The sequence below is a fragment of the Bombus vosnesenskii genome, unplaced genomic scaffold (genome assembly GCF_011952255.1).
Source record: "Bombus vosnesenskii isolate JDL3184/JDL3185 unplaced genomic scaffold, Bvos_JDL3184-5_v1.1 scf7180000013264, whole genome shotgun sequence".
Lineage (NCBI taxonomy): Eukaryota > Metazoa > Arthropoda > Insecta > Hymenoptera > Apidae > Bombus > Bombus vosnesenskii.
Window position 1 is genome coordinate 4,820,189 of NW_022882924.1, and position 22,132 is coordinate 4,842,320.

The 22,132-nt window shown below is 36.3% G+C and overlaps 5 protein-coding genes and 1 long non-coding RNA gene across 9 annotated transcripts in view; 2 read left to right on the top strand and 4 right to left on the bottom strand.

Moving 5' to 3' along the window:
* The first annotated feature begins 1,509 nt into the window (after positions 1-1,509).
* Positions 1,510-5,047, top strand: LOC117239863. The gene is made up of 2 exons (XR_004494554.1): positions 1,510-3,575; positions 3,797-5,047. It is a non-coding gene; the product is annotated as an uncharacterized LOC117239863 (long non-coding RNA).
* A 217-nt stretch (positions 5,048-5,264) lies between these two features.
* LOC117239748 (DNA methyltransferase 1-associated protein 1) lies at positions 5,265-7,145 on the bottom strand. The gene is made up of 6 exons (XM_033505574.1): positions 7,019-7,145; positions 6,299-6,886; positions 5,911-6,241; positions 5,697-5,838; positions 5,460-5,614; positions 5,265-5,397 (listed from the first exon to the last, which is right to left on the bottom strand). Coding segments are annotated over exons 1-6 (1,323 nt in total). The 5' UTR covers positions 7,021-7,145; the 3' UTR covers positions 5,265-5,292.
* Positions 7,072-9,129, bottom strand: LOC117239766 (TM2 domain-containing protein almondex). 2 transcript variants are annotated; one of them, XM_033505593.1, is made up of 6 exons: positions 8,434-8,956; positions 8,293-8,360; positions 8,082-8,225; positions 7,737-8,002; positions 7,530-7,671; positions 7,072-7,151 (listed from the first exon to the last, which is right to left on the bottom strand). In XM_033505593.1, the coding sequence occupies exons 1-5, from the start codon at positions 8,528-8,530 to the stop codon at positions 7,536-7,538; spliced, it is 711 nt and encodes a 236-aa protein (XP_033361484.1). In that variant the 5' UTR covers positions 8,531-8,956; the 3' UTR covers positions 7,072-7,151; positions 7,530-7,535. The 2 variants fall into 2 exon arrangements, with proteins under 2 accessions (XP_033361484.1, XP_033361479.1); XM_033505588.1 differs by lacking the exon at positions 7,072-7,151 and adding an exon at positions 9,005-9,129 and having other exon boundaries at positions 7,222-7,671; positions 8,434-8,669.
* Positions 9,042-13,083, top strand: LOC117239685. 3 transcript variants are annotated; one of them, XM_033505461.1, is made up of 10 exons: positions 9,042-9,161; positions 9,767-10,642; positions 10,703-10,954; positions 11,020-11,299; positions 11,380-11,657; positions 11,747-11,890; positions 11,972-12,215; positions 12,273-12,415; positions 12,478-12,613; positions 12,690-13,083. In XM_033505461.1, exons 2-10 carry the CDS (start codon positions 9,797-9,799, stop codon positions 12,863-12,865), a joined length of 2,499 nt encoding a protein of 832 aa, XP_033361352.1. In that variant the 5' UTR covers positions 9,042-9,161; positions 9,767-9,796; the 3' UTR covers positions 12,866-13,083. The 3 variants fall into 3 exon arrangements, with proteins under 3 accessions (XP_033361352.1, XP_033361343.1, XP_033361334.1); XM_033505452.1 differs by having other exon boundaries at positions 9,102-9,234; XM_033505443.1 differs by lacking the exon at positions 9,042-9,161 and adding an exon at positions 9,402-9,578.
* A 294-nt stretch (positions 13,084-13,377) lies between these two features.
* Positions 13,378-14,942, bottom strand: LOC117239759 (eukaryotic translation initiation factor 6). Its single transcript, XM_033505582.1, has 6 exons — positions 14,677-14,942; positions 14,413-14,498; positions 14,144-14,319; positions 13,895-14,071; positions 13,626-13,807; positions 13,378-13,550 (listed from the first exon to the last, which is right to left on the bottom strand). Exons 1-6 carry the CDS (start codon positions 14,781-14,783, stop codon positions 13,541-13,543), a joined length of 738 nt encoding a protein of 245 aa, XP_033361473.1. The 5' UTR covers positions 14,784-14,942; the 3' UTR covers positions 13,378-13,540.
* A 585-nt stretch (positions 14,943-15,527) lies between these two features.
* LOC117239704 (hemicentin-1-like) overlaps positions 15,528-22,132 on the bottom strand; it is a 102,291-nt gene continuing 95,686 nt past the window's right edge. The window contains exons 11-13 of the mRNA XM_033505498.1: positions 21,788-21,921; positions 21,217-21,451; positions 15,528-16,491 (exon numbers count right to left, since the gene is read on the bottom strand). Of these exons, the coding sequence (XP_033361389.1) occupies positions 16,384-16,491; positions 21,217-21,451; positions 21,788-21,921 (477 nt within the window). The 3' untranslated portion in view covers positions 15,528-16,383. The remainder of the gene's footprint in view (positions 16,492-21,216; positions 21,452-21,787; positions 21,922-22,132) is intronic.

Here is a 22,132-nt window from a genome sequence, read left to right on the forward strand (position 1 = left end):
GTATATATATCGTATACACATATAGGTACACATCTATATGTATATACATATAGATATTATATATACATATACTGTTTTCGGGTGGTGATCCAGCCTGTCGAACGATTCGATCGCATGCAGATTGCAGATCGTTGTTGGACACGCAGTGGCGGGCGCGGGCGCGCGCACACACCCACACACGCACATCGCACTAGGTATACTATAAGACGTGTGTGCGCGCGTGCGAAAGTTGCACGCGTGAAAGATGCCAGTTAATTATCGATCTTCGGCGTACGCTATACGTTCTCTTACGATTAGTTACACGCAACAATACAGGTGCTCGCTTGCAACGTGCGCGCGCGCGTGCGCGTGTACGCACGACACACACACATATATATAAATATATACATATACGTGTGATATCGTTCGTTCCGATTTTTCTTTTCACGTATGTTATATACAAAGCACACGTATATATATATATATACATATATTTACATATATATATACGTATATACATATATATATTTTATGATTGTCGTTGTTGAATTCGTCGCATTACATAGGGTTTTACCCCCGTCCATCGCCGCAGTAGTAGACGTACTGGATACGACGTAATTGAGAAAAAGTACTTCGAATTTTACGAGGTAAACGGATGACGAGAGAAACCTAGGTTACCGCAGAATCTTAGATGAAAATGGATAAAGTAACAAAATATTATAAATAATTATACTATTATACATTATATACATATATTATCTACATACTTATATACATAAAGGCGCATATAAATATGTAAAGGTCTAACGTTGTATACGTCGGGATGAGAGAGTCCGAGGATAGGATGATTTTATTACGGCAACGCTTTCTTTCGCTCGTGCGTACGGATATATTTGATAATTGTCGCTCTTCTCTTAACCCTTTCTCTGCCCTTGAGTATTCGCTCCACGCGCGCCATATATCCCCGCGATCGTTCCCTTCCAAATTACACACCTTTTACATCGGTGAGTGGATCTTGATCGCTTTCCCGATACGATGCGAGTAGATGAAAAGATCGTGTCGCGATACTCTGCGCTTCGGGAACAGAAGGGCCGTTAGATCAACGATCTAAACTTATTTCTCCGTTACTCGATCTATGGGTGGTAAACAGAATATTTTTACGAAACTATCGTTCTAGCGACACGACCGTAGAATAATTTCAAAGCTACATTGTTAAATTACTTATTCACCGATTGTTATATCAACGTTTATCTATTGTTTTTATCGTACAAACGACGACGTAGAGAATTAGAAGGAAAAGAAATTTTTCTAAAGGAAAAGCGTGGAGTTGGAGAATGACGACAGTACTAGGGTTAAATTGGAACGTACAAAGGTCGATTTTCTGTTTTTCGCGGATATTTAGGATACGTGCGATTAGACGAAACCAGCCTAGTACGTATATATACATGTATATGTATATGTAGATGTATCTATATATACGTGTATATATATACACATACACACGCACACAAGCATATATATGTATGTATATGTATATATATATATATTATATACACTTTCACATATACACAGGCGTACACGTACAACACACCACACATACACAAATATACACATATGTATAAATATAAATATGAATTTTACTACGGATTGCAGCGTGCACGTGCAATTTGATCGGGAAACAACGAGGTCTCGATAAGCGTTCGATTTGACGATTTTTGTGATACCTGTCAAATATGTAAACGGCAAATCGATCTTCTCGATAGACGACCACGCTTTTCGTTTGTCTCAGTCACGATGTAATTTCGTACGGATACCGGTACGAGAGTATTCTCAACGGAGACAAGACAAATGCTGCACCAACGACCATATTATTTACACCTCACGCAGGATGATTTTCGGCTTATATCTAGAGAAATCGCTGATCGCGTGCGAGTTGAACGTTAACGAGGATATTACATGCAAGATAAAAAAAAAAGAAAAAAAGGAAAAAAAATCAGTACAGTGAATATCTCGCAGGAAGATAAATAAATAAATGAAAATACAACAGGCTGATGTTAAAGAGAAATGTCGCGGTAGAACCGATAGCGAACGAACATTCAGGATCGGTAATTGAACGTAGCCGATTACAACGTTTTCCTTTCTTCTGTCTTGTTCGATCGTAAAAACATATTTCACGTTATCTCGTCGATTACAATCGAAATTGCACGATTTGTTCTTTTATTCGAAATATCGAAATCTTGGAGTCTGTTACAGTTCGCCGGGGGATTTTAATTAAACGTCGTGCGGTGATCGTTAACGAAAATTGGTGATCGGCCGAATCAACGATCGATCGGATGCTCGACTTTCGTTCGACGTGTCGGTGCTATCGCGACCGACAACGCGTGCAATAAAACAGAATATGTAAACAATATTAATATCATTATATACAACATTTTTACGGCATATACGAATACGATGTAGAGAAAACAAGTGAAAACAAGTTTAGGATAATATTACTTGTTGTTGTCTACCATAGCGTTGTAGTTATATACAATACAGGTAGGAAATTATAGGCAAGCCGAAGCGAATGAGAGGGAGAACGAGTGCGAGAGTGTAATGGAACTGAGAGTAAACGCGTATGAACGATGTACGAGTGTGTGTTAGAGAAAGAGAAAGAAAGAAAGAAAGAAAGGAGAGAAAGAGATGCGAATGAGACGAGAGAAAAAGAGAGGAGAAAATTTGATGCAATTGACGAGCGTACATGTTATTATTACGTAATAGCAACTATATATATATTCACATATATATGTATTGTACATATACCTATGTGTATATATATACATACTCGAGAAAGCTGCTTACTTGAAAGCAACCAACAACCAACAGAAGAAAACAAAAAAATCAATGATTAACATTATATACAGAAGTCTATACATATAAACTTTAAAGAACGTGTGCCTATGTGCGCACGTGCGTACGCGCGCGTACGTGCGGACACTCGACAACCCCGAATCCACCCGATTCCCACCTCCTGCCCAACCAACCACCCTCCTCTGCAGCCTCTCTCTCCTTCCTCAACTCTCACATCCATCTATCCCCCTCTCTGCCCCTTCACCCTCATCTGTCCATCCATCCATCCATCCATCTATCCATCCATCTATCCCTTCTCCCCCTTCCCTTCATCCTTTCTCTTCCTGTCTTTCTGTGTCTCCCTCCATTCTACTTCACACGCACTTGCGCACATATCCATGACGCATTACCGTAGCCGTGTTGTGTAGGGAATGTCTTTAACGAATAAGATACGATTTCTCATGTTACATGTTATAAGAAGCAAAAAAAAAGAAAAAAAAAACGAAGCAGCAAAAGTAACTCAAAAAAGAAAAAAAAAAGATAATAACGAGACAAATCTCTTCTCCGGTCAGTTGCAGGATCGCTCGAACGTTGTCGAATCAATAATCCTGTAGACGATTCCGTGTTGTGTCGGAAAAAAAGAAAGAAAGAAAGAAAGAAAGAAAGAAAAGAAAAGAAAGAAGCAGAGAAAATATAGAGAAAAGAGGAAAGGAAGAAAGGAATACGTGACACGAGAGAAAAGGCGAAGGGAACTTTCGTTGAGGAATGTACGCATATACTCTGTACATTACAAGTTGTTCGTATTCATTATTATTGTTATTATTATTATCACTACGATTATTATAATTATTACTATTATTGCTACAGATATGTGTATATATGTATACATGTATATCAGTGTGTATATACATATAGACACGTATTACGCGTGTTTTGCCAGCCGCGGTGTTCCTTTATTCGTGGCTCAACTTTTTTCCCCTCTTTCCAGCCGACCCACTTACTATGCCACAGCCAATGATCGTGCTTTTCTCGTCACAACAGAAAAATCTACAAGTCGATTAACAAACCGGCCGAAATATGAGAAAATGAAAATGCGATTGAAGATGCCATCGGGATAGGTTGACGCGTTCAATCGTTCATCATTCCGTTTCGTTGCCACCCTCTTGAAATTAAAGATTTTTTCGTTTAAAATGAAATTACAAAAAGTTAGAGTATGTTAGTTGTCTCATTTTGCGTTCAAAGACGAAACGATTACCGAAATGCATACTCGATGTTTCGTTATTCTGTTCGTTTGAGACGTCAGCCTATAAAAGTATGTATGTATTTCTCTAGAGAATGCCATCACGCAAAGGTGCATGTAGAATGTACATACATATCTTTAGGAAAGTTCCTTTGAAATCACTTTTCAAGTTCTTAAAGTTGCTTTCTCTTGTTCCATCGCTACGATTATATCACTTCCCTTGCTTATTGAAAAATATTTAACACTTTGTACTTTGTATCTATCTACGATTCGTGTTTCAGGTTTTTTCCATTTACAAATTGGACGATGAAGAACTAGAAAAAGTATTCCATTATTTTGTTTAATAGAGCTAATCGAGTATGACATTCCAGTCTAAGATATTTTCTTGGATATTTTTATTTTTTCGTCCTAAAGTATTAGTCTTAAAAATTAAAAAATATCGTGCTATCGGGATAATTGCGATCGAAACGTCAGCATATGGCATAAGAAGTTGAAAAAGAGACGAGAGGATGCACGATCCGCGAACAATGAATCGGATATGCGGGTCAACGATGTTAGCCAGCGTTGTGACCAGTTTTTCCTTATACTTAACTTTGACCGAGAGAGTCCTCACGGCACGGCGTAGATGGAAAAGTCGGGCGGTGGGTTATCGATCATTAAGAATCAGATATATATGCATTATTCCGTACCAAGTACGGCTAGAGCTATCGAGTAATTTAATATAGAATTAAAACAGTCAACTGTATCGCGATTAACGGAGCACGAACGAAGAAAGGCCTGCATCGACCATCTTTCCTCCACACTTTTAACCCGATTTCCCGTTCCTTCCAAAAAAAAACCCAGTTCCCGTTATTCTAATATTCCTGCCTCCCTCTAACCCTCAACAAAAACAAGATAACATATTGTAATCTATTGTAGATTGTTGTAGATAAATTATACGGTTTGACCGTACATTGTTACTTTTTGTCGACAATATAAAATACACAGATATATAAGTAATTAACGCCTTGTTCCAGTTATTTCATTCTTCGTTCGATACATTTTATGGTGATGACATTATGGAAGAGGAAGATAATTCAATTTTGCCATTTCTCTTAAATTACTTTTAATCGTTTCTAATAAAGAGTAAAAAGAAATAATACAAAGAGAGAAACATCAATTAAGCGTACTCGATAATTTGAATATCGCATTTCAACGTACAAGAAATTATTTACAGTTTTCATCTTTCTAAGCTATTATAGAAATTAGTGAGTAACAGATGGCATACTGGGTGAACCCACCACATCTATTATGTCTGCTTTAACTTCCGGCTCGCTTTTCGGTAACAAGGCAGGTGGTATCGTTAATGTCTGAAAATTTAACGTAATGTTATTTCTTGGAACAATTGAGATTCCTTATTTAAATAATGTACCTTCCCTGGTGCTAAAGCTTCGTATTGGTGCCTCAATGATTGCAACTCGTAATCGCACGTCGATAACGCGCTTCGAAGTTCATAGTGTAAAACGATATCGCTCCTTAATTCGTTAAATTGTTGACATATTTGCTCCGTGGGTGGTGGATTTAACTCTGAAATATAACCGTATTATTAAAGTAAAATATAAAAAGGAAGAAAAAAATGAAACAATAAATAAATTGGATTTAAAGATACCTATACGAAGTTCATTAAGCATTTGTTCGATACCCTTCATTTTCTTTTGACCTAAGCTACTCGGCAATTTTATTCGCTGAGAACGGAGGGAAACACCGCTATTTTTGAAATCTGGAAACTTAATTCCAGCGGATTCTACTGTCTAAAAATTTAAAATTATTCATAATACATCTTTATGTATAAACACAGTTAAGATCATTGACAAAATATTTACATGAGAGGTATCAGCTTTGTTTGGTCTACTTCGAGCAGAAGCTCCGCTCTTCTTTGCAGGTTTTCTTTCATTCTTCCTTGGATCAGCTTGGTGATCAGCAGCTGTTATTAATTTTTGCAAATCTTGAGTCTTTCTATCCCTTTCCTTCTTCCTTTGTTCGATTTTTCTCAACTCAGATAATAGCATTTGTTCCTCTTCTACTTGTTCCGGTGTCCTTTCAAACAATTTTTTTAACTGTTCTTTCCTGCGTTTTTCGTGTTCAGCATCAAACACATAAACCTTGTCATTGTGAGACTTTGTCCTTGTTAAAGCTGCACACACTTGATAATACCTAAACGATTATACAAATCTATAGATAGAAATTATAAAGTATACAATGTTTACTTGCCTTTCTTTTAAGTCCTCTACGGATCTTGTAGGGAACTTTGTACAATCCCACCTGTCTTTGATTATGATAAACCTTAGATCGAACCTCCTACACAAATCAAACAAGTGATCGGTTTCTGCCCTTGTCCAACCATTTGTAACCAAATGTTGAACATATTCTGCATTAGTATATGTTGGAATAGGAACCTTTTTATTAAATTTAGCAAAAGGATATTCCTTTCCAGCATCTGCAACTCGTCTCCAATGGTGAAAAACAGCACCATCTGTCCTAGCGGGATTAGTAAACGGTGTCCACTTCCATGGTCTCACTTTTTTCATACCAAGTTTAGCTCTAACTTGTTTATATCCCTTTGCGGTATCCGTTGGAAATAGCGGAGGTACGTCGGTATTATCTTTACAGAGCAATGCAAAGACTTCACGATGCATGCCCTCCGGTCTCTTCGGCACTTTGTATTCATATTTTTTACGATTTTTCTTGTCACTACCTATAATTGATTCCTTCGTGAGCTCACTTGTGGTAGGTACCTCGATGTCTAATATATCGCGGACATCTGCCATGCTATCAAGTTTCGACAAACTTTTGTCCTTCCTGTGTTTAGACATTTTACATTGAGGTTATGTTACAATCCAAAGTATTCGATGTTATACTAAATTTATAAGATAAAAACTTTATAACATATTTAAAAAGTATAGCTTTTTATTTATTTTGTTATGTACATACATTGTTAAATATTCGCCTTCTCCTCATTCGCGATTCACAGACACCCAAAGCGGTATTAGTTCCTCGAACTGACTAAATTCGCACGGATTTTTTGAACGACTCCGCTAGAGGTTGTTGAAGATTCCCCCCACCTCTATAGTTGCGGAATGAATGAAATTAGAAGTTATACATGTAATAAGTAATATCAATTATAAAACACTGAAAACAATACAATAAAATACCGTTTTATTGCACAAGTTAAAGTGTACATTAATAATTTTGAAATTATATCAATTATCCAGAAGATTATACAAATTAGACAATACCATAATTTTTTCTATGCTTATGAAAGGCTTCTATTTAATGTTTCATGTATATATCACATAATAATTCAGTTCTTTTGAAAGTGATAGGTAAAAATTCCACTTCTTCTAGATACTGATTGAGTAACCAATAAAATCCAATTACTTAAATCTATAACTTATAAAATTATAAATTTCACTATTTCTATATACAATATACTTATTATTACATCTATTTAAACATATAATGATCCATCTGCTGGACCTAAATATCTCATAGATATAAGCATCACATCAATTAATGTCCATACTCCAAGTCCTCCAAAACTAAACAATTTACCAATACCTTCTTGCCAATGACCTAAATAAAATCTGCAACACGTGTTCAAAATAAGAAGCATTTTTAGTCAACATTTAATGTACTAAATATAACATACCGATCGGCACCAAAACCTCCTAAAGTAATGCTCAAGAATAAAGCAACAGACCAACGATATCCCACAGTCCAATTGCATAATAAATTTTTCATAAACCTACGCCTTCCAAGACATAATATATCATCTTTTACTGTACAATTTGTCCTATAATACTGTCGTGGAGAAGCTATAGAGCTGCATGAATTCTTATGTTGACATTCGTGCTCCCAATGGTCTGTTTGATAGCAGTAACGACATATATACTTCTTTTGAAAGAACTGTTCACCCTTGAAGTTTCATATGTTAATCAGTATAAATACATATCAGATACTAATGTAAGATAAACAATATTATCTTGTTACTTACAACACAATCAATATTCTCTAAAACAGAACAATTAGCTACATATACAGCACCATATACGCAATTGGGATTTAAATCACATTTTAAACAATCTCCACTTAATTCTGAACAAGCAATGCCATTTGGACATAATCTTAAAATTTCTTCCTATCAACATTATAATTATTTAGACAATTTCTTGTTATTAAAATAGCAGTAGTAAATTTTATATTACCTTTGTACTAGTGTAAGCTGGTGTTGAGTTTACATTAGCTTCTTTCTGTGCATATTTGATTGCACTCTCTGTGATCAAAATTGTTAGTTGTAAGTATCTTCAGAAATAATTTGTACAAACACTTAAGCGAACTATAATTACCATGATCATAACCCATATGAGCCTGCTTGGCAGTAGTCGAGAAAATTGCCAGAAGAATAAAAATCACATTTCTCGAATTAATACGAACAACATTCATTATGAATACTATTTAATTAATCAAACCAATGCTCCACGTATACACAAATTCGATAATTTTTTACTTATTTATGTATAGAAAATCATAATTCTGTTCATTCTAGTAGCCCGTTCGAAATCTGAATAAAATTTTACTCTTCCTGATAATTAAAAACCAATCTTAGAATTAGTTATAAAAAATGATTGAATTTGCTCTTAATCAAAACAAAGCATTGTGATCTAAAAACTAATGATCTTGGACTTTTTGCACACATTCGTTCTTTTGACATTATCTAAATTCCTAGATAATATTTCGTAAATATATCTTAAATGTGAAAAGCGTATCAGTTTGTAACAGATTTTTGCATAGGACCTATTATCAATTTGGACATTGTTTTGTTATAACATTTAAGTACTTATATATAAATTACATTAATTATTTTCTATTATTAGAACAATTTTATTTACTATTAAATGTACAAATAGACATATGAACCTTTACGATTGGCTGATATTTTCCTTGACCTCCAAGAGTAGATTATTTGTATTGCGTATTTCTAACGAATTCTGATTTAAAAGAGACTCTATATAATATTTCTTTTCAGGCAAATCATCTAACATATCGTAACTTGTAACGCGTATGATAATATTCTGTAAATATTGAAAACTTGATTATTTTATTAATGTGAAGACAAGACAAGAGAATTTTCTCTTAAAGTCATTTGTGTTCGTATCAATAAAACCAATGTGAATTACTATCTAATGCTATAAACGAATAGATAGCTTTTTCGTAAAGAAACGTGCAAAAATAATAAACTTGTGTGTAGCTGCATTTGTTTCTACTAATCAGCTGACTTCCGGAACTAATACGAGAGAAAATATTAGTGAGGCTTTTCATTCTTTTCACTTGACAGAACAGCATACCTGTAGAAGCAAACAAATCTTTTATTTGTTGACAATTTTGTGCATCAAAGACTGACACGATTAACATTTTGTAATCTAGACTTGCTTGGAAAGAAAGTAATTGTAAACTCTATATAATCGTAATATTAATAGAAAATAATTCGAAGGTAAATAGTATTCACTAACACATTTTTGTGATGTACAGTATTATAAGACAGTTATAACAGTTCTATTTAATAAAATTTTACAACTATACATTAACTAAAAAAATAATTTATAATTAGTAATATTTCTATGTGATATATTCATAATTTAAAGTAAGTAAGCAAACTAATTTTAGTCCACTTTTTAATAGATAATTTGCTGCTATCATCATAAAAATAATATGAGTTCTGAAGAAGGTGCAAGTAACAGTCAGAAGAAAAATGAAACAAGATTAGAAGAAAGTTTAAAAAAAAATGGTAATCAATCAATTGAACAGCCGACTAAATCATCTAAAGTTATACAACTTGAAAGTAAATTAAATGGAGATCAAGCAAAATTAAGTAATAAATTAGGAGACAATAGTGCCAAGAATCATTTGTCTTCAAAAGCTTCGATTGCATTTACTAATGGTACAAGATCTATGCAAAGTAATACATGTAGTTTTACCAATAGTATGGACCAAGATACAAGTCAAGATATATTGAATGCAAGTGTATCTTCCATGTTTTTAAATACCAACAATATTAAATCTCAAACTATGAATACTGCTGTTACAAGTCAATTGAAGCATAAGACTGTAATGAGTACGAGCGCTTTGAACTTGCCTAAGCCTCCAATGCATATAAATTTATCTTCCAGTCAAAATAACACACATGTGAATCATTGTATATCAGGATCTTTTAATACTGGCGCTACATCCAGTGCTACTTTATATTTAAATAATTCAGCACCAGTTTCATCTGCAATACAGCCAAATATATCAACAGCTAAACCAAACGAGGATATTGATATGAAAAATAATGTAGATTATATCTCTGGAATTGAAAAGTGTCCATCAAAAGTGTCATGTAGTTCAGATTCTAGTCCTGAAATGGGCAGTGTCTGGGCATCAAGGTCCTATGGATCTAACAGCCTATTAAATAATATAGGGGGTAGTATAGGTTCAACAAGTCAAGGAACATGTTGTTTTTTAAGACCTAACATTAATGGGAATAGGGAAGTGCCAGGACCAAGTGGATTACAAAAAGTGAGTTTTATTATTGTGCTATAATATGATATGTTATAAATTCACATGTTTGTTAACTAGAATACACAAAGAGAACAGAATGAGAGGAAGGATTCAAGTTCTGGAAATGAAGGTGATATGTCGGATGGAGAAGATTATTGTATTTACATATACAAAGGAAATGATGATGTAGTTTATTTAATTCAAAAGGAAGAGATAAATCAAGGACAAGTGGAAGAACGTGAGGAAGATGAACAATGTCATAGTGGTAGATCAAGTCCAGAGATGGACTTTTTGGAAATGGATTTTGATCCTGGGCCTTCTTGTGAACAGGTATTGAATTGTGATGAGAAAATCATAATTCTCTCTCACTAGTTACTTTAACATTCTTAATATAGGATACAGGAGACAGTGATATGGCCTCTATAAATGAAGATATACAGAATATAGCATTAGATAATGTAGATCCAGATCCAGTATTAAATGATTTAAGTAGTGGTAAAGTTGTGGCTAAACAAGGAATTACAGCAACATCTCAAAACCCAAAGCAAAGTGTACAAAATGTGAATAATGCAGAGCTTCAGCAATGTTCCAGCAGTAATCCACCTGTTCCTGAACCAAGCATACAGCCAAATTATCCTTCACCATGGATGCCAAGTACTAGTAGTAGTGGAGCAGGTACTTTACTTTTGTTATATTAATATACTTTGAGAAGATACAGTTTGTTTAAATTAGTGTATTAAATTGTTAATCTATAGGAAAATGGGAAACTACTAAAATACATTGTAAGAGAAAGTGTCCTCTTCAAGAATCATATGGATATCATAGTACAAGCGGAGACCTTATTTCACCAGGTGACAATAGAGATACAGATGCTGAATTGTGGGTTGAATCTTCATCAGCTTCCGTTCCAGAAAATTCGAATTTAAGCTCTCGGAGAGTGAATCTCAGTTCAACTCTTTATCATCGTATGATGGCAAAGAAATTGATGCTCAATAAGCAAGCTGCATTTAATCAGAGTGGTGACTCAAATCTAGTTAATACAGCTTATTATAATTTGATATATTTTTATCTATTACGTGCAACTGTAATAATTTATGCAAGTGTTTATTCATATACATTTAGGAAAACGAATTATCTAATGAACGATTAGATGGCCTTATAATAGTTGAAAAGGTTATGCTATGGAGCGAACAAGAAGCTACAGTGAAACAAGTAACTCAAATAGCAACTTCTGCATGTGGTGCTACTGCTGCGATAAATGCTTTAGTATGTTTATTATCAAATATTTGTGCTATTTCAATATTTTTACAGTGAATCAATTAATTAATTAAATAATGATTTTTGTAGTTGGCTTTAAATGTACCATTTTCATTAGAAACATTAATAAAAGGTGTCAATACCAGGCAAAGAGAACTGGGTACGCCACTACCGCGATATTTATACAGTCGATCAATAGCTGGATCGACACACGGAGATTTGGCTCGTGGTATAGCTTTATGTACAAATGGGTCAGTTATAACAAAGTTTTTTGCATTTTATCCGGAAAGAAAAGTTTCATTGTCCCATTGGTTACACTATTGGATATCAAAAGGTACGTAATCGATAAAATATGCTTTGGAAAAAGTATAAACATCTTAGTTTATTTTAGGTGCTGTACCGATAGCAACGCTGAATTTGCAACATTGTGGAGGAGGATATGATATTCCAGATGCATGGCATCATCAAATGATATTTGGTGTAGGACAAGCAGGAATTTATTTAACTAATCCATTAGAATGTTTACCTGAACAGGTAAGATTATAAACGAAATAAGTTAATTATTTAAATAACATGTAAATTTTTATCAATTTTAGTATGTCTGGCATCAACTTGTAAGTCCTAGCATTTTACTAGTACGAAGAGATGATGTTTTGGCTCATTGGAATCCCAATACGGATTTAACACCACTTGCTGTTATGGATCAAAAGTGGCGAAAGCTCAACGTTTTTGGTATGTTTCATATTTATATTAATTGTGAACCAATATTGTAAACAATGAACACTATTCTTTTGTCATTTATTACTAGGTCAAGTTGTAAATATGATACGCGATACCCAGAGGCGCCAACTTAAGAATCGAACTACTAGTGTAACTCATATTCGTATTCCTGCATCTTATCAAGCAGGTATTACATTAGTTATGTGTGCAGACTCTGCAGCTGCTTCCGAATTGTTACATACCGAACAATTACCATTACTCTAGTCTTGTTGATCAAAATTATTAACATCCAGGCTGCCCCTTTTTATTTGTAATAGATTTAATTAGCAGGCTGGTCCGCACAATGTTATTGACAATGGCTCATTTACTAAGTAAGACAGCTGGGGTCATAATCGAAATAATTTACATTTTTAACGCAGATGTTTGTATTCAAAGAGAATATTAAGGATTAAAATATATTTCAATAGAATATTTCCGTTTTATATGCAGTTATATTTATCAATTCATACATCAATTCAATACAAAAAATATTAACAAAGTTAAGGAAGTTTGGTGGAAAAATAATTTATTACACATAATATCAAGAATTCATCTCTTTAATTAAATATAATAAAGGTAAGTATTACTTTCTTTCTATCTATCTGATTTGATGATTTAGCATTATTTATTTTTTATTTCGAGATATTTTTTTAGATACATTCCATTCAATAGACTACATTTCATTCGGTAAAAGTTGTTTGGATGGTCCATGAAAGAACTTAATAATACATTTAGTGTAAATATTAATATAGAATTTTACTACAATTATAAATTACTTTGTGTCGGAATTATACAGAAAGTGGATTTACTGCAGCTGTATTGTTGAATGCATAATGCTTATTGTTTTGTGCAGCATTGACATAGTCTACTGTTAAACATTATTTATATATTTTGCTTTGATTAAGACATACTGAAACAAGTAGAAGATATTAGTTAATATTATCATATCTGGTTAACGTTATCATTAATACCTAATGTACATTACCTTTCTATAAGTGACGCACGCATAGTTGACGTAATAGCAGTTGGAACAGCTTCATTAAGTTTAAAAACGCTTTCAATAACCGAAAGTTCTGTCGAAGTTGTATCCATACCGCAGAAGGCAACCCAATCATTTACAACCATTCCTCCAGCTATAACATCACTACCTCTATTTACTGTGCCTGCCTGTACATGGTATTTTACTTTGGTAATTAAACATTTAACTTCTTTGTCTTTTATGTCCTATTTTTTAAATGTATGAAATTATCTTACCGCGAGTGGTACTTGCAACAAAGATGATAATTCATCTTGATCTTGTATGCATGTTTTTGGATGTACTAAACCACCTTGATTCGATAATACAGAGTACGAACCTACAAGAACATTGCTTGCCACAGTTTGCCTAAATACTTCTACATTCAATGTATCAGTTAAAATTTCTTCTGTTTCCTATGAAATAATATCAATGATAAGTATTCCTAGAGAAAAGAAATTAAGATTATTCCTTAGTATAATACTTGCCCTATCAAGATCAGGATGTACTAAAGCAACATGGTCATTGCAGGCAATAACATTGCCCAGAGCAGATAGCCTTTCTTCAACTCTTTGCACTTTAACATTATCTGGCAGGGAATTTCGTATATGCTGTAGCTCTGTATCTGTTGTTGTGTTTGGCACCAATAACCCATTTTTGTTTCCTGTTGAAATTTACTTTTCATGCTTAAAGCTTTTATTCAAACACGGAGATTAATTTCAAACTTTGGAGATTAGAACCCTCATATCGTGCTTACCTACGCATAGTCGACCAATTATACGACATCCTGCAACTGACGCGTGAATTACAGGTATAGTTTCAGCTAATTCTGCCTCAAATACACTGTAATTACCAATAATATGTTTTATGAATTATAGAAACATAATACGTGTTATGTTAACGCATGTTGACAATGCAGGGTTATGAAATTGTCAAGTTGTTGGAAAAAATTATTGTATTGCACAACATAAGTTTAAGTATAATTGAAGATAAAGTGATAATGACTCATTCTTATTGATACCTGTAAAAATTCTCGGAACCACCGATTGCTACCAAACAATAAGAATTTGTTAACTTGGAAAACACCCCAACTTCGTTGTTATTTTCAAATTGTACACGTACCGCCATGATTATAAATTTATTGTGATTTCAACCAGAATTTTGCAACTGTTATGTTAGATTTTAATCAGTGTTTAAAGTATGCACCGTGATATACACGCTAACCTGTGTTTTACACTTTACACGGTAGCACGAGGTTTATCACACGACTGGACGGCTAAACATGTGAAAAGCTCGTTCACATGGGTCGAGCCATTGTCTGCCCTCTTGTGATAGAACATTGCAACTAGCTACTTTCGAAATTTACCACGAGCTTCCTGTTCTATGTAGCAACTTGTATACGTAATTGCATGTGATCATTTGAAATCGTTCGCGTCTCTTAAAATACAAATTGTGTTATTCTTGTATATGAAATTGAGGTAAAACTAAACACGAATTGCTTCGCCAAAAACATATTACCAAGTTACTAAACAAAGCATATTTTTTCTAGGACAACTTAATCATCATTATATCAGATAAATTTTACTTACGTTTGCTTAATAACAATGATGCATTTAACACTTTCTTTTTTACTTATATTATACAGTCTCCATAGAAGTAACATCGCTAATCCAGTACGTCAAGATAATTTAAATAAAATAAAAAATTTCAAATAATCCCCGCGATTGGTCGAAAATACATCCACCTTGAACGTTAAGTCATTCGAGGTACGCGATATCGACCGATCGATTATCACCTGACCGGTTGTTCTTTAGTCGATAATACGCAACAATCAGGTATCGTTAGTCGGTGCTTACAATTAACGAAGACAAATGATGTTTGCACAATTCCTTTATTGAAAGTCTTTTGATAATACTGGCAACAGTCATGCGAAGGAAAGAGAAACGTTTTCAAACGAATCGTTACGTTGCGTGATTTTTCGAACGTTCGATAACTCGCAGACATGAGCGTAAGTTAGACTCGACGTTCGCACAATATTAATAAAACCAGCAATTGTTAAAAATCACCGCTTTATTAACAACATTATCGCAAGCATTATAAATACCTTTTGATATAGTTTTCATTTTGATTGGTACTGAAATCGTAGAGATCGTCTTTGTTAGAACATATTGGCAGTATTAGTTGCGCGAAAATGATTTTTCATTATGCAATCTATCGATTAACGTTAAAAGTCACAATCCTATCGGCGTCTTCAGTAGTCTCGAATTTTATCGACGCCAACATTACCGACCGAATGGCACGTATTCAGTGTTCTCGTTCGTTCGAGCGTACTCTTCGTCGAATCTGTGTACAGGAAAGGGAAATCTGTCACGTAAAAAGAAGAAAGAAAGAAAGAAAGAAAGAGAAATCAAAACAAAAGTTCGTTGACTGGAAGTATCGACCGACGATGCAAAACATCTCACTTTGCGTCGAATATTTTTCCTGCCGAATCGTACAAACGTAATAAGGACAGGAAAGAAAAGAGAGGGAGAGGTAGAGAGCGAATTATTCGTAAATCTTGTCTGTTTTTGATTGCGTGCCACTTTTCAGTCTCGTCCTATCGATTCTTCTGCCATCTCCATCTTTATCTTCTTCTCGTTTCTCCTGTTTGCCTCCGGTTCCCCATAGGACGCGTGTATGTTTGTGCGATCAATGTGTACATCAATAGAAAATAGAAATAGTAAACTCTTCAGTTGTTCGAGCTCGGCTTGAACGTCGTGTACTGCGGCGGCTTCTCGATCTTGCAATGGGGCTTCAGGGTTGCTAAACGATCTGGTTTGAGAAACAGCTGCTCCCCCTGCACAATTTTCATCTTAAGGATCTTAACCCATTAAGGACCAAGCGGCGAGGTAATGCACAAAAGTTGCGAAAACGCAACATTATTGAAAACAACTAAACTTATATAATCCTTTCTTAAGATACAAAAAGTGTATTAAAGTATATTACAGAAGTCCATAGAAAAAGGTAGGTAATATATAGTGGTGTAAATATCTACTTCAACGTTTTCAAAATTTCATTATATTGTAGGGTCTGCGATGAAGAGAAGAATATCAAGCAAATGGAATTTCCTTTCACAACCACAACGATAGAAAGCAAAACGAGAGGGAAAATTGCGAGTGAAATGTTGCGTTCACACAACGTTGACTTTTAACAGTGGCGGATCGAGAGGAGGGGCGATAGGGTGATTAACCTTCAAAAATAATAAAATATAAATATATCACTATTATCACATTCTGAAAAATTTGTTAGGCGTATAATTAATGTAAATTGAATTATTTGATCTGGAATATCAGATAGAGATATTAAAACATAAATTCCCTACGAAATATAAATGAAGCATATTTTAAATCTTGCGCGCATTTCGCTCCTCCTCCAAGAAAGGCCACTGGATCTGCCATTGACATTTAATGGGTTAAGAGATTGCGAATTTGATCGCATTCAAGGTAAATACGCGCGTAACCGTAAGCGCCTGGGTAATAAAACTCTATGGATAGTATATGCTACGGGTGATTACTTAGCAATCGGAAATAATAAACTATAGAATATATGTAGGTGCGGTTTGTGCAAATATTCTGATATGTACGTAGAAAGAAACAGGGCCGTTTTATTCTTCGGGTTATGATCGGCTCATTGTTCTCCACGTTATTATTAGATATTTATTGATGCCGTTCATTACGATGCGCCGGTATTGACGCGGCAATGCTGCCAAAATGATGCGTTTTATTATGTAAATACGCTGCTGACGAGGAAAATATCGTGACAATCGGACGAAGCAATTACCAATTGAAAATTGTCATCGAATAAAGTAGGCATTAATCGCATTGTTTCAATGAAATTTTTCAAAACGCATCACTTTGTTACCAGCTGCGACATAATTTTCAACGTGTCTAATGAGTTTCGAATATCCGCAAATACGGAATAAATATTCGCGCGCATGTTAATATTATCGACATCGATGTAAATAACGTCCTGATAAACGTTATGAATAAATATTTAGACTGGTTTGGTAATCGAAATTTCATAAAACGTTGGAATTTTCGTTCGATCAAAATATTTGTTCTTTCAGGTTGGATAGGACAAAAAAAAAAAAAAGAAGAAAAAAATATCGTGATTTCTCGTCCTATAAAACGGTCCTGGGTTCGTTTGGATTCTTATATCAAACGGGGATATATATATACTGGGAAAGTGAAGCAAACAGTGCTCGATATTACGCAAACGTGTCACATACTGTACACGGTTTCAAACAGGTTGATATCGATAATTTGTATAGGTATGTACTTGCGTGGCATGCTCGCGATCGTTTCCGCGATGGTAAAAGGGATATTACGGGGTCTGATAACAAACGGACAAGCACACGCATCTGTATGATTATTTTTTAATGACAACATGATACACGAAAGAGAGTACTCGAAGCTCGTTCGAGCTGCTTCTACACAGAGCGTCATACAGCGTCGTCTCACGTAGATTGCTTGGTTACAGGCATGGACGAAGTTCACCGACGGCGATGACAGTCTCGAAACGCAAGCAGCGAGGCTAATTAATGGTTACAATGATCCTGTGCTAACGATGACAATGACGTGTTGCGATCAGACGAAGCGCGAATGTGACGAGAAGAGGGAGAGCGAGAGAGAGAGAGAAAGAGAGAGGGAGGGAGAAGAAACGTCGTCTCAACGAAGATAAGTAAAAGATATGTACACAGAAATGTCAGCATGCACGCGGAATTTGCGAGGTCGTAACATGCTCGGTAATAATCGTCGTGGAACGCAAATCAAGGGGAAATCCCTTCGAACGATTAAATTACATCGTAAATTTCGTTCGTTTGGTAGCGATAGCGCCCACGTTGCGCCTTTTCACGGTTCGGTTTAAGTAAATAGCAATTTGCTCTCTTGTCCATCGATTTTCGGAGAAACCAGTTAAGCGTGTGTACAAGACGGAACTTAACGTTATCGAGCCGCGGAATTGTTCTGAATAATCGTAAACTTCGATTAGTAATTAGCATTACTGTAACCTATCCCAATCGTTCGAAGGGGTAATTCTCAGTAATCGCTGATACGCTTATTCGAAGTTGGATTGTTTAAACGAATAGATCGGTAATCGAACATGCGATTATCCGTAGCTTTTAATTACATTGGCGGATGCTCGCCGTCCGATTATTATAATAACAATAAATCTGTCGGTAATGAGATTTATCGTATGTAATTATCTTCAGTACCATCTATATTTATATATAAATTTTCGAAGTCTCCTTGATACCTCGATATACAGTGATCAGGCAATGATTCAGCCGATGGTATACTTACGAAATAAGTATACGTATACGTATGTATACTGTTTTTTAAAATAAGAGTCTGTCTTTCGTTTAGAAACGACAACGCCGACAAACGCGCGCTCGTCCTGGAAATAGTGGTGTTTGGATGCAAGAACGAAACGAAAGCGATGGGAAAGATGCAAGCCGGATGGACCAAATCAAACTCCTAACCCAATCTCGTTCTTCACGGTACAACAGTCGCTTCTCTTATAACGCGCGACCAATTTCTGGTTTCTGTCGAGTAATACAGAGACAACATTCAAAATTCTAATACTTAATTTACCAGCTGTATGTTTTCCACGCGATGCTCCGCGGAAGTGGGTCAGATTATATCATCGAAATGGCTCGAGAGAAAAGTTAAATTAGGATTCGTTTCCTTTTTGCGGCCGACCTGCAACATTCGTTTCTACTTGCCGTTACTTCCAAGACACAGTCCGACCCCCGTAGCACGAACCGTATAGAAAACGTTCGCGAACCGATTATTCTTTCGATTGTTCACCGTTAATTAACAAGCAAAGGATCTAATAGTCGGACTGATTTGAGAAAGTGGCAGTCGCGTTAAAGCAAAAGTGGCTGCAACCGCTACTTACGTACACGTATCTAAATGACGTTACCTACGACCTACAAGGACGTTGCGGTAATTGGCAGAGGGATACCGCGATGTCTAGATGCAACCAAATGCATGCGTAATGTACCCTACTGGCCGCATAAATCACTCAAACGACTATCTCGATCGGGGTAGGGACAGCGGCTAGTGGTCAATACTTGTGCAGGTCTATATTGTCAACGTGGCGTTATTGCGATACGAGACGGAAAATGCGACATACTTTCGACGTGTATGTGTATATACAAGTTCACAGAACGATGGTCGGTAATTGCATAATATATGTATCATTTTTGTAAAGCGTTACACCATGTCTCGTGCATAGCGGATGCATGCGTATCCTTTGAGATCGTTCCTTTTTCGTTCATACGTCGACGGAATTTGAACGAGCGAACTCCCGATAGAATGGTATCTAACGAGAAAACACAACGCGATCGACGATATCGTAAAAATAGTTGGAATGAAATCATCGCGGTCTGATACCAGCTACTTTTATTCGCTGGCGTTATGGGACACGAGAGTCGAGCATGTGTATTTGTAATACTCTCGCCGTAAATGTTCTCGATATATCATTTTAGCGTGATGCTTTCGACTATCGTGAGATCGTTCTAAGGTAAGCGCGAACACGAGAAAGGACGACGAAGTCTGCGAAATGCTCAGTCAAGACCAAGACGTACAGCGATGTAAAAATTTCTTGGTTAGCCGTTAGACCGATGGATTCTCTCGTGCCAGACGAAATTGTACGTCTTGCGGGCCTTCAAGTCATGCGTAAATATCTGAAAGGTGTAACGGATGCTAAACTCTCGAATATGAAACTCTTGTGTTACAACCAACGATAAAACGCTGAAAGATCTTTGATCTTTCTCGAAGCTTTAAACTCTTGACAAAAAAAAAAAAAAAAGGAAAAAAAGAAGAAGAAAAGGGATCGTGCTTGGTATCCTGCATCGAACGAGATGATACGGTAATGTTGAAAACCGAAGCAACTTGAATGCAGCCACGGACCGAATGCTTCTACGCGTTGTTTTTCGCGTACGTTAGCTCACTCTCGTTTCTCGAGTTTTCGCGGGAGCAAAAAAATTTCACTTTTAACGTGTACCTTTGCACGGCTGCAATGGACCGAACGCAACGCTCATCGGATAAAAATCCAAAGGGAATTTCGTTTCGTTGTTTATTTTTTCCCCGAGTTGGCGATTTAAATAGATAAATAAAAGAGAAAAGAAAAAAAAAGAAAGGAAACGTGGGAAGATCCCGGGAAAAATCAAGAGCGGAAGGATCGATGGAAAAACTTGACTAGGCGCTGTTGGGAATGGAAAATTAAAATGAGCTGCCCGGGGGATGGTGTTGCGTCGTGTACGTTTCCGTTAGCAGAGATTCGCTCGAAAAATGAGCAAGAAAAGCACAGTGTCTAGGGAAGTTGTGCTGTGCGTATTGTGTACCGTTCGTGCATTCGTTCAGCTATACGAAGGGAGAGAGAGAGAGAGAGAGACAGTCAGGTCTAAAGGAAAAGGGAATAAAACAACGTTTTGCGGGATGTCGCTCAGCGACATCGTCACTCTACTCTGTGAGAATAGTTTTTGTTTCTTGTCTCTCTGTCTATCAACTTATCTGACCTGAAGCGTATACTGTGGTCCGTGAGGCTGTCCGTGGTGATGATGATGATGCCTCTGATAATGTTGCTGTTGGTGCGGTGGATCGTGTTGATAACACTCTTGCTGATACTGTTGCGACGGGACAGGTTTCAAAACGTGGTTCGGTCGTTTCTCGGATGCGTACTGCTGGCTGTTGCGTTCCATCGTGTCCACGGCTAAGCGAGGATCCTCTATCATCGTGTTCGAAGCCTTCGTGCTGAAACAGGCCACCACTGTCTGCTTCGCTCTCCACTGTGGCTGCTTTAGCCTCCTAGCTTTCTCGCTTTCGCGTAATCCCTCGATTCGATCGGTTGATAAGCATATCGCGTTGGATCGCGTAAGATCGCGTAAAATCGCTCAGAGACGAATTAACGTCGGTTCGCGACGCCAGCAATTAAGCCAACCGAGGGAAATAGCGAGTCGAATAATTCATTAACGCGCACGTGCTCCGCGAGGATGTGTCTCCTCGAAAAGAGTTCTCCAGGTTTTCCATGTAAATTGCTTCGACGTTTATTCGTGCAAATCACCAGGGGACGCAATATCGTGTGCTTACCAATGCACTTGCTGCAGCGCAGGCACCGTATTTCTGGCCACGCAGCATCTATCCGAGCGTAGGAAACAAACGAATCCCATTACCAGCACCGAGAGCACCGTAAACCCAGCGACAGCGCCGATAACGAGTGGAATCTGTAACAAATACGCGGCAGGAAAAAAAGAGCTTTTTCCTGCAACCCAGAAAACATTGTCTCGAGCGCGCGTTCTAGCGAGCACGCGTGTACAGAATATATATGTTCCCGGCTATTTTAATTTAAATACCAACAGACTCTGTTCAATTATTTAATTAGGCCATCTGTTCTCGCAAGTTGAGAGAAAAAGACAGGCGAGAACGTTCGCTCGA

Excerpts from the sequence above, each read along its gene's own strand:
- LOC117239759 (XM_033505582.1), bottom strand. The coding sequence starts at position 14,783 with ATGGCGGTACGTGTACAATTTGAAAATAACAACGAAGTTGGGGTGTTT. Across the intron at positions 14,499-14,676 it reads GGTTCCGAGAATTTTTACAG|TGTATTTGAGGCAGAATTAG; the intron begins GTATCAATAAGA and ends TGGTAATTACAG. Across the intron at positions 14,072-14,143 it reads TACATCCTGATCTTGATAGG|GAAACAGAAGAAATTTTAAC; the intron begins GCAAGTATTATA and ends ATTATTTCATAG.
- LOC117239748 (XM_033505574.1), bottom strand. Across the intron at positions 6,242-6,298 it reads GTAGAGGACTTAAAAGAAAG|GTATTATCAAGTGTGTGCAG; the intron begins GCAAGTAAACAT and ends ATAATCGTTTAG. Across the intron at positions 5,839-5,910 it reads ACAAAGCTGATACCTCTCAT|ACAGTAGAATCCGCTGGAAT; the intron begins GTAAATATTTTG and ends TTAAATTTTTAG.
- LOC117239685 (XM_033505461.1), top strand. The coding sequence starts at position 9,797 with ATGAGTTCTGAAGAAGGTGCAAGTAACAGTCAGAAGAAAAATGAAACA. Across the intron at positions 10,643-10,702 it reads GACCAAGTGGATTACAAAAA|AATACACAAAGAGAACAGAA; the intron begins GTGAGTTTTATT and ends TTTGTTAACTAG. Across the intron at positions 12,416-12,477 it reads TAGAATGTTTACCTGAACAG|TATGTCTGGCATCAACTTGT; the intron begins GTAAGATTATAA and ends TATCAATTTTAG.
- LOC117239766 (XM_033505593.1), bottom strand. The coding sequence starts at position 8,530 with ATGAATGTTGTTCGTATTAATTCGAGAAATGTGATTTTTATTCTTCTG. Across the intron at positions 8,361-8,433 it reads TCATATGGGTTATGATCATG|AGAGTGCAATCAAATATGCA; the intron begins GTAATTATAGTT and ends TTTTGATCACAG. Across the intron at positions 8,226-8,292 it reads CAGCTTACACTAGTACAAAG|GAAGAAATTTTAAGATTATG; the intron begins GTAATATAAAAT and ends TAATGTTGATAG.